Raw genomic sequence first — 11,405 nt, 5'->3', positions numbered from 1 at the left:
CCTGGTTAGCGACTGGAAAGCATGCATCTGGAGGGTGTGTGTGCATGTAAACAGGCCTGTATCTAGCATGTGTGTGTGTGTGTGTGTGTGAGGGTGTGTGTGTGTGTGTGTGTGACTGCCATACATGCTCTGTAGTTTAGCTTTGGGGCCTTTTTGCTGCCATGCTAACCAGCCATGGGAATGACTTGCGTGTGTCTGTATTGCTGCTAATCATAACAGCACATTACAATGAGTTAGCTTACATTATGTAAAAGGCTTCCAGTGAAAGGTCAAAACAAATGCTGATTTCCATAACAGTAAAATCAAACATTCAATGACATATTTTATTAGTTTTGGTCGTATACTTCAGCTGTCACTGAGAAAAACAGCTTTTTCTCAATGCTAACGCTACAAAACAACATTAAAGGAATTGCTCAACATGTAAGGTAATGAAACAGTGAGAGCATCCAGTCTTGTAAAATGCATTGAGTGCATAATGACACATAAGTGAAGCTAATTATTGATTAAACAGAAGCTACCTTATCACATCTCTTATTCATTTGATCCTCATTTATCCATCTTAATTACGCCGTGAAGGTTCATCTTAGTTAACAACAGACTGTGATGAAATATGGATAATAATCACCAACCATTAGCATTCTCCACATTCATCTCTTGCCTGACTGCAGCAGGGATACTCAGTATCTAATCATAGGATCATTTTTAGCTTCAAATAAGCCGTATATGCTTGGGGAACTGTTTTCCATCCAGAAAATCAAAAAGAAAAGTGTGTGGTTCTTGATAGCAAGTGTTAAATTCCTAAGTAAACACTAATTAATCAGATTTAAAGCTGCTGCAATCAATATTTTCAGATTAACAATGGATTAAATGATTAAGTTTATGTGAGAGGGGCTGTTTGTAGCAACCTACCCACAGAGAGGCATAACTTAGCCTCAGCTCTTTCGGGCCTTTTAGCATCTTTTAACTCGTTGTGAGTTTGCTATAGTTGTGTTTCACTTTTACAACTCTCCTTAGCTTTTTGCAGCCTGCATCTGGCAAAAAAGCTCTGTTAAACTCACTGTACACAACCTAGCTAGCAGCAAAAGGGAGAGATATAAAGCTAGCAATTAGCTAGTTGAGTATTTAGCAGCTAAAGCAGCAGTTTTTTTGTTTCTACGAGTTGGTGGAGAGAAATACAGACAAATAAAGTGTAATTATTGGAAGTATAGAATAGTCAAGTGGTAACATAACTTCAAATTAATGCTAATGCTGCCCAGAAAAACAGCAATTGCTAGCAAGCAGCAGTCAATGCTTTTACACCTTGTTTTTGCTGCCCCCAAATGGCCAAAATCAGTTAATGCAGTTAAAGGCCACATATTTTATTGAGAGTGGGCGTAGACAGACGTTCTCCACAGCGCAGTAGCTAGCTAACTGACCGAGCGTTCTTGGTGCTCTGCGGCTAAATGTTGCAGATTGCTTGGTTGAAATTGTTTGGTGCTAACTTACGTAAGCACACGTGAAATGTAGTTGTACCGGAAGAAAAAATGATTGGATTTTGATATAAGAATAGAAGAAATTGGTTTTCTGTATTTTTTTTTTGCCTATATTGTCAAATAGATGCACAATATTACCGGGGATGTGATCAAAAAGGATTAAAATTATGTTTTTCATTCCACCTTTGACTTTAATGAAATTCATGTCAGGTCATGGACTAAGACTGATAACCTGGAGCCCCGCTTTAAGCTAGCAGCTCGAGGCTACATTACCTGCTCCTAGCATAACAATTGTTTTCATTATCTTGAAAAATATATAATAGAAATGCTTCTCAGCATGGCAATGCTGTCTAAATTCTCAAGTTAACTAGCTCAAAAAATGTCCACGCCTCTTGGTTTTACTTCTTTTATCATTTAATTTAAGTTCACAAGGCTAATGTCTATAGCACTTGTTCAGTTTGTTGAGAAGGCTGCAGTGTACAGTAGGCCTAATGATTACTCTCTTCTATCAAACAGGATTTGTCCAAAGCTAATTTTGAAAAAGGATTTATTTTAAAGCCAAAATCCTCAAATCCCCAAATTAACAGTTCTGCCATGCTTAAAATCAGTAGAATTAAAATAATATATATTCAAGAAGCAAAGAACTCTTTGTGTAATCAGTAGTTGAATTTTGTCAAGGATTTTCCCCTTGATAAGAGGAAATGCACCAAGACCAAAATGTTTAAGCCATTTAAAGAGAGTAAGTAAAATTAAATTCCTCCATTTTAAAGGGGTTTTACTAATCCAGGCACAATCAGAGGGTTTGTCAACCACTCACTTTGCCTTAGAGGTCACAGAAAGATTGATAGCCAACCACAGGTGTCACACATCTCCCTATTTTATAGCCAGAGACAAAGGTCTCCTATCAGAGAAATGGGAAATGACAGGGTAGATTTGTATAGCACGTCATTTGACACATTTTCCCTCCTGCTGTATCCCCTTTTAATTTCGGAGATTGGTGAAGAGGGGGGGCTGGAGTGGGATGCGGATTACCGTTTGTCACACTGTGGACAACAAAACTAAACGGTTTGACAGGGTATTTAAAATTTTAAGTGATACAATGAAGAGACAAATTAGAGGAACAATACATTTACATAAAAATGCTCAGACAGGGAAATCCAGACCCAGCAAGAGACCAGTCATCAAAGTAAGATTTGGCAAGAGTCCTACCAAAGAATTTCAAGCATGGAAGCCAATCTAAGCCTGATTATTTAAAGCTTTTACACAAGTAATAATCCCCTCCCAAACTTGCACGCAGCAAGAATCAATGTGATGACATACAGAACATTTTGTCTATCCTAACTCGTGGTAGTGCAACATACAGTAGATAAAAGCACCATCCTACAGGTGAAAGCCAAAAGACAGGCCATGAAAAATGCATCAGCTCCACGTTGCCGCTTCCTGCTGAAGGTGATATTGTTTCACCTGAGGTATGAGGCTGCTGAAAGGGAGCATTCATTGTGTGTAGCCTTGTTTCATTTCTTCTTCATGTCATAGTCGCTGCTGTTACGGACCATTTATTACTTCTCTATAAAAAAAGAGGAAGCCTTCAAGGGGGAGTAAATATGTTTTGTGAAATGTACTGCGTGTTGGAGCCCTATTATTTTCTGTGAGGATTTTAAGAGGTTCTATCCCAGGCTCTATAAAGGAAGGTTATTCCAGTGTCACCTTGGTGTAATCAAGTACTGTCTATGTTGTATGAACAATAATTAGAGACTCATTTCTTACAGCTTTTCAGTGTTTATTTCACCATCCTTGCCCTTTAAAGTACATACCCAATACTAAAAGACGTCACAATATTCACCGCTGCTCTACAGAAATAACCTGCTAAGTGTTAGCAAGGTAGTGCAACTTACAAATCTATATAAGGGTTAAGAGACGGTCACAAGAAGTGTTTGACATTGCTATAAACTAAATAGATCTACATGGAGCAAAGTACAAATGCTGGCAAAATTATATAAGTTATTACATATGTTCAAAAAACAAAAAGGCCACAAATGAATATTAATATGGAGAGAAAAATATACACTATATGTACAAGACCACTCTTCATATGTGGAAACATTTAAGTTAATACCTAAAATCTACCGTTTGATTATCAATCACTCGCCTCCTGTAGGTTTGAATGTGGCTGCTTAAAGGAATGGTTTGTCCACTACAGAGTGAAGCATCTGTAACAACGCCACCGTTCAACTCTACACAGGATGAGTGTTTGATGCTTAATAGATTTCAGGGGAGTTGAATGAAGACAAAATCGAAGACAAAATCAAAAGACAATTCATCTATAAAGCGGGGAAGAATGATAAATAGGATATTAGAGTCGAAAAATAAAAGGGTTAAAATTCTCCCACATCCACTCTCTTGTCCCTGAACTTGCTCATGGCCTTGGTCCGAGCCTTGAAGGCAGCAGAGTTGTGAAGATGCTGAAAAAAAAAAAAAAAGAAGAATCAAGTTAAAACATGGGAGGGGAAAATCCCAAAACTCTAAACAATGTGTTGTGTAACTAGAATGTTTGAACCCATGCATGCACACGTACCCTTTCAAAGCGAGAGATCTTCATGGCCTTCATGGTGGCTGAATCTACCAACATGGGTGGTCCCAGTTCAAACACGTCTCTGATGAATTCATTACCCTTGGAGAGAGAACAGTAAATAACACTATTATAAAGATATCACCTTTAAAACCATTAGCATTGGACAATAAAGCATAATACAAAACTGAACCACAGCTAGCTAGCTAATTCTGTACAGCCTGGTCTGCATGTTCCATGGTCTCATCTGTACTTGTGAAATGCTGCAGTTTTCCATTAGCGCTGGCTGCCAGCCAGACTGCAGACTATTCTCCAGACCAGCAACTTGTAATGGCTTTTGTTTCTACAATACGAGTCATTACCGTAAATCAACTTGTAAGTGTTGTCTTCCTGCATCGGGCAGGCCTACAGATCTTCATTAAGTTTTAGTGCCATTTCAGCGCAGGAGAAAACCAAACTAATGATTCTGCAGTGCAATTAAATTAAATGTCGACTAAAGTTTTTGGTGTCACTGACTCGTGTATATATATTTAACAACTTAAGAAAAAGACATACCTGTAGGTGGTAGTTCATCCCAGAGCCCACAAACTCTCTAAAGGCATCGTATGTCCTCTTTCTGACCCAGCTGTCAATGGTCATGCGCTCTGTCCCAAAGCGAATGGTCTCAGTCTGGAAGTCCCCCTCCTGGAAGAAAAAACAACAGACTTTTATTGTTCAATTCAAAAGACAGAATCTCGACCTCTTCACTCCAAGCCATGCAGAATAAGGAGAGTAGTAAGTGCCTTAAATGTAATGAAACTCAGATGGGACCGCACACCAACCTCAACAGCCTTGAGCACATCTCTGAACACCGACCGCTGCTTCCTCTTGTCTGTCTTTGCTCTGTGCTTGTTACAGTCTGTGGCCAATGCGTTCAGCTTATCGCACAGCTCTTCCCAGTCATCAAACTCAAACTCCTGCAGGGACACACAAAGAGATGCTGCATTCTTGACTCAAAAAAAACCCAATAAATCACACTGGATATACTTAAAAGCTACATAGCCAACAGTCACGTTAACATGCAATTCAGGACAAAAATAGACAAAATTACAGTCTCATTTGCATTCTTCAACAGTAATTTAAAGTGACAGGATCAGCAGGGCTTAAAACTTACAGCATCCATGTCTCTGGCCAGCTCAAAGAGCAGGGCGATGGTTTCCCCTGCAGCAATTCTCATGTTGACATCCTCACTTTCAAGCAATCTTGGCAATTTAGGCAAGTGTCTGCAAAACAAAACACATGCATTCAATATTATAAAAAAATACATGCAACAATTCTTATGTTTTTTTTATGCTAATCTGAGTCTAGGTGGTATGACTTTGTTAAAAGTGTTGACAGTGGGTCTTACTTGCGCAGGATGTCTCTGAGCTGGTTGGCAGTGCAGATGGTGAGCAGCAGTGCCCAGGAGAGCAGCGCGTTGGTGTGGAGCGCGCTCGTCTGGGGAGTAATCGAAGGACTCGTGCCGTCCGCCCTAGCGTAGGACCGGGTAAACAGGTTCTCAAAGCATTCCATGGTAGCGTGCACGTCCTAGAGCAGGGAGTACAAAAGGTATTATAAGTTGAGGGTGCAAAACTAAAAATGTCTGAGTAATTACTTGAGGCATTTTTGAGTTCAGCTGCCAGTGCCACTGTCAAACATCAAGACTGAATTTGGCACAATGTCACAACTGATAATAAGTACAAACAAACTGACAGAGGCAGTGGAGGACGCATTAGTTCAGCTTGCCCTCAAGCCCAGGGTGTCAACCCCGCAATGACATAACACAAAGGGATCAAGAACTCACCAGTATGTCGTCTTCTGCTACTAAAGTACAGAGGCCCAGACTTGTCGCCACCTATTATAGAGAAACAGAAACATTTGTTCTGTTACCACATAGGCGCAGGTACAGTGCAGCTGCTGTTCCAGTGTTGCAAAAATATTGCCTGGCTTTAGACTACATAAAAAGGTACTCACTGCCTGTCTGGCTTGTATGTTGGCTGATCCATCTGCCAGGATGTTTTTGAAGATTGGTTTCAGAGTCTTGAAAACCTCCTCGCTCTCGATGCCCGAGCCCAGCTGGATACACAGCAGGCAGGCTAAAGAAGCTGCCGCTCGCTGCTCATCGCCTTTGCCTGACAGTCACACAGATAAGCATCATATCATTTGAGACATGCTGTAAGATCTAATGGTATAATAAGGCTTCTACAACGGGAGCGGACGGTTTTCTGGTACCTTTCTTGAGGCAGCGCTCGATGCTGTCTGTGATGGTCATCCTTCTCTCAGAGATGAACTCATACAGGATCCGTGTGGCCATTGCCGTCTTAAGCCCATCCAGTGCCCCTTGTCTGGTCTTAGCACTGAGGAAAGAGGAACAATCATTCAATATTGCCATTATAGAAAAGGTTATACCGCTTCAACAGCCACCTTTCCAAGTACTTTTGTAGGACAGTGAAATGTCTAGAAAAAGTTTATTTTCACGAAGAAAGTAGTAGCGAAGAAAGTGTGTGCTTAACCCGCTGTAAAATGATTGAAAGAGGGACGCCGGTTTAGCTCAGCAGTTACATCACGCTTCCCATATACAGAGGCGACAGTTCTCGATGTGGCTGCCCTGGTTTGACTCCCACCCCTCGGCCCTTTGTCGCATGTCATCCCCACTCCCTTTCCCTGTGTCCCACACTATCCACCGTCCTCTCTCTTTTATTAAAAAGCAAAAAAAACCTTAGGGAGACCAACAAATCAAAATTGATTTTTTGTCCTTCAATTTAACATACAGTGCATAATGGAACGTCTGACTGACATCTGGAGAACTTATGGAGTTACTCATTCTTCAAAAGTGTTAGAAGTTATGAAGTTCCCCCAAATTTTTGAGGAAATGTGTTATAATTAAAGTTAAAGCTCAAAATATGTTTCCCTCATCGCAGTGGCAGTGAAGTGGCACTGCTGGGGAATCCCCACTTTAACATCATGTAAAACACACTCATGATGATGACTGGCTTTTTAGGGATTAATCTATTTTTAACCTGACCGGGCTGAGTACCAATCTCTTGTGACTGACAATGGGTTTCTAAACTCAAGCTATCCACTGCAGAAAAAAAACCTTTAAAAACCTATTAGTCACACCTGCCTAAAAAAAGTGTGTTACCAGGAGTCCTTTTTCCAAGTGTTATTCCCCAGCACTCTACATCTACTTGTGTATAAATATAGAATTCATAACAATTGTGTAAAAACAATCGCCTGAAAGATTTCTTAAAATCACCAAAAACAATGATTCTTTGCTTTCATGCAGTATTCTTTGCAGAATAAACTCCCTTTGATTTCAATTTATGTAACCTTCAAGTGAAACTCTGCACAGACATGTCGCAGCCTGCAAGATCAGATAACATGTGCTTGGAAGGAGTTGAAAAGCTTGCAGTTCTGTGAATTACCTCTTGTCCACCGTGCTGTCTATGAACCCTTTCAACTTGTACTGGAAATCCTCCTGGGCTGTGTCCTCGCTGGCCTCGCCACCTGGCAAAACCACAAGATGTAGTAAGTAGATATTCATCTGTAAGGCTTCACGGTATTATTCTGAGTGACTCGACAGAAAACATGGGATGGAATTTACTCCTCTTGGTAATTTTGGGGGGTCCTTGATTTCCAAAAAAACCCAAAACCTGGTAGTTTTAGTTGAATGTTTGAGCAATAACAAACTTAAGAGCAAAGATTCAAAACAAAACAAAATAAGTTAGACAACTACAACACAGGGATAAAAGAAAAAAAGAAATCTATTGACTGAAAGTTGACTAAATAAATGGCTTTTTTATCTTCGGTAGCGCTATAATATCGCTATTACATAAGCCTACATAATGCAGGGAAGCTTGTAATTCCCCCTTAGGGACCTTTAAAAATCACAATTTGTACAATTACAGTAACTTTACCTGAGTAAATGTACTTATTTACTTCCAACCACTGAGCTGTCATGAGGTTAGCTGCTGCTAAGCTAATGTGTAATCTCACACAATGCCTCTTGAATTCAATCAAACTATCCAATTGAAATAAATCTGTCAAAGTGACAGAACTTTAATCCTTGAATACATTCCTATTCAATGATGAGTACTCAAGCTGTAAACAGCTGCCAAAGAGGGAACACCCAGTGACATCAAAACATGCCCAGACAAGTATCAAATACTCATTTGCATACACAGGTGTACACACACACACGCACACACACAAACCTACCTTCATCTGCCACACTGGTGACGTCACTGAAGCTGCTGCAATGACTGAGGGTCTCAATGGAGGCGTCCTCATCACTGAAAGGCTGCATATGTCCATGCTGCCCTCCTAAGGAGACAAAAAGTAGCCATAAGACAAGGAAGGATAATTTCTACTTCTCAAATGTAAAGCGTTGTAACAGTGCAGCAGGTCTGTGCATGTGCATTATGTAACGCCAGATCCATGCAGGTGTCGAGCACACGCTTTAGTTATCTAATGTGTGTACTTGGAACGCCTTATCCTGCTGTTCTTTCATTATCTCATATGAAAATGTACCAAGTGGTCAGGGTCAAGGACACACTTATGTTGACAGTGTAAACATAACATTATGCTCAGGCTGGAAAACTACTTGACAAAGCTTTCTATCAGTTGCAGAATTACAGTTCGAAGTTGATGAATGAGAAGAGCGCAAGCAACCTATTGTAACAGATGGCAAAAGTTCTTTCTTCCTAAAGTTCACCCCAGATTGTACAAATAAATACCATGTCAGTAGAGGTAAACATTCATTGAAAATATCCAGAATAGTGTAAAATCTTTTGGAATCAAATCCTACAGACACCTGGTTTTACAAAACACACAATGCTTGCAAGTTTGACGGTAAAATGTGTTATATTCTAAAGGTGTTTTTGCAAACAAGAGGAGCGTGGGAGAGTTGTGAAAAGTCTCAGCTAAGAGGGTGTGAAAAGCTTTGATATGTTCATTATTTAAAACTACTGTGAGGAACTTTTGGTTTGTATTGATTTTGGCAACCCCTGTGGACAAAGCCATACCCCTTATTCCTGCCGATTTTGCCCTGTACATGCTTATTTTTAGTGGTGTTTTTTAAGACAATCTCATCCTGCTTTTTTTAAGGCCTGTTTACCACTGGTCTAAAAACCCACTAACGCTGGGTTTTTTTTATTTAGAGGGAAAGGTTACAATCGGCATTCAGACCCGGGTCAAATGACTCTGCAGTAGACCTGGGTAATTATCGCCTCGGCTCCGATCGGCAATGATAGGAACACAAAACCCGGGTTGACACGCTAAGCTCCGCTATCTTCTCAGCTACAAATTCCTCCCAATACCTTCCAAGCAGCGCTCGAGCATCGTTCGTAAATTTGTCAGCACCAGGTTTGAAAAATAGACTGAATGAGTAATAGATACAATAAAGACCGAACCACCGTAACATCTTCATTGGCCTCCATGCTGCTTACCAAAGATTATAACGCAAGTTCTCTCTGCATACTTTTGTTTACTAACCCCGTTTGTGACATCAGACGGTAATGCTGCAGACAAGAGTTTACTCCACTGGCAATGTGAAAAGAGACAATCGGCATTTATTAGCAAGTCTTCCTAGGTCTGATAATCCCACGTCAATGCGCTAATTTTGGTGGGGAAGGGGTTCAACAGTCATTATGTATCACTCACTTTAAAGTTTTGCCCTTGAAAATGTAAACAAAAGGCAGAGTGCAGTTTTGTCTGACACCTATCGCCTGCCAGCAGTTTCAGGCATTAAAAATAACTATATAGAAATAATCCACCTTGTTGCTGATGGTCTGGTTTGCTTTTGTAGCTCAAATAGAGTAATCAGAATTAATTAAAGTCTGTTTCATAACCAGTGAATACCTCCTAACAGGAGCTTTAAAAGTAAACAAACAATGACTGGACTAGTAATAAAATCCTTCCATTAAAAAACACAATGTGTTGGAGGAAATTGCTTCCTCAATGGTGGCGCGCTGTCGCCAGACACAACAGGCGGCAGTAGCCTGACCTGACTTCACCCCTGGAGGACATGTTGGTAAGTTTAATACTGAAGGGACATTAGAAGTCACACAATCAAGAAAGAATGTGCTTATTACAAGCCATGATAAATGCTAGGAGAATCCCAGCCAGCTGCTTTGTCCAACCTAACGGGCTATTTTCTTTCTGAATGTGTTGACGTGGACTCTCCCTCCACGACAGCTGATTTCTGAGAACCGGGCGCCGCCTGTTTTACACACTGGAGTCCAAAATGTCCGCCTTCTGTCGCCAAACAGGAATAAAGAGAGAACAACCGCTATACATCAACGGTTAACGATCATACATTCCTGTTAAAAGTCAACAGATAGTAGTACAACACCAGTGACGTCAGCCGCAAATTCGGCTAAACATTAATTGAGGTCAATCTAACGACTAGAAGACCTCACTTACAGAAGTCTTGCTATCGTTATGTCTTTGCTATGAAGACACACTAAAGTTAGATTATTTGAATATCAGGGTAATGATCATATTAAAATCTATCAAGTGGTTGAAATACACGTATAACGTGATTTAGTAAGGAAAACAACTTTACCTAGCAACCAAAGCTGGATCTTGCTCGTGAGGAGTTGACGTTAGCTTACGTTAGCATTCGCTTAGAGCCCAACTCTTATTATTGAGGGCTCATATAACATACAAATTGGTCCATTTCATTAAATAAGTGTGTGAATAAGTAAAAACCAACATGTAGTATGATGCCACGTTTTTGTCAATAACAGCGAGGCTTTGTGTGACAACGGCTAGTTAGCTTTGTGTTTTGACCTAGGCCAGCCTCTGACGTTTGTAGTCTTTCCTGTCAACACGTTCAACTGCACTCAATGTACTGCCAAACCGCATAGAACTACAACTACCACCAGCGTGAAGACGTCAAATCAGCAAGGCCACAGCAATGCGTTCGCCTGCTTACTTACCCCTGCTGTTCTTCTTCTTGTTTCTCGGCATTTTCGTGCTGAAAAGTGTCTAAGTTGATCCAAAATCAGCCAATACACGACCAGCTTTTATTGTAATGTCTCGTAAAATGAAAATATTTCCGCGGCACAGTAGATAAAAAGGAATCGAAAGCGATCTTGGAGAGAGTCTGTTGGCCGAGACGATACATTTTCCCTCATAAACGGGCTGCGTACAGAAAGGGCGGCTCCGAGTATTTATACCGGCAGACATATCACGAGGAGGTTTCCCGGCATTGTCGACCAATCCGGGAATAGGAACATGCGTCGCGTGTGTTCGCGCGTGACGCAGTGAACAGAAACGTGGTTACTATGCTCTTTGGTTGTTTTGGTAAAACGTGGACCTGTCAATGGTCTCACAATATTAGA

General features: G+C 40.6%; 1 protein-coding gene across 1 annotated transcript; it reads right to left on the bottom strand.

The window, feature by feature from the left end:
• Nucleotides 1–3,231: 3,231 nt before the first annotated feature.
• ifrd1 (interferon-related developmental regulator 1) lies at nt 3,232–11,197 on the bottom strand. The gene is made up of 12 exons (XM_069671508.1): nt 11,001–11,197; nt 8,278–8,382; nt 7,485–7,566; nt 6,292–6,416; nt 6,034–6,191; nt 5,864–5,914; nt 5,429–5,607; nt 5,195–5,303; nt 4,863–4,997; nt 4,597–4,725; nt 4,048–4,143; nt 3,232–3,934 (listed from the first exon to the last, which is right to left on the bottom strand). The coding sequence occupies exons 1-12, from the start codon at nt 11,029–11,031 to the stop codon at nt 3,848–3,850; spliced, it is 1,287 nt and encodes a 428-aa protein (XP_069527609.1). The 5' UTR covers nt 11,032–11,197; the 3' UTR covers nt 3,232–3,847.
• Nucleotides 11,198–11,405: the final 208 nt, after the last annotated feature.

The sequence above is a fragment of the Semicossyphus pulcher genome, unplaced genomic scaffold (genome assembly GCF_022749685.1).
Source record: "Semicossyphus pulcher isolate SPU_LCO1_2020_fin unplaced genomic scaffold, fSemPul1.0.p SCAF_20, whole genome shotgun sequence".
NCBI lineage: Eukaryota > Metazoa > Chordata > Actinopteri > Labriformes > Labridae > Semicossyphus > Semicossyphus pulcher.
Note: the sequence above shows the minus strand (reverse complement) of the source record. Positions and strands in the feature narration are given on the sequence as shown.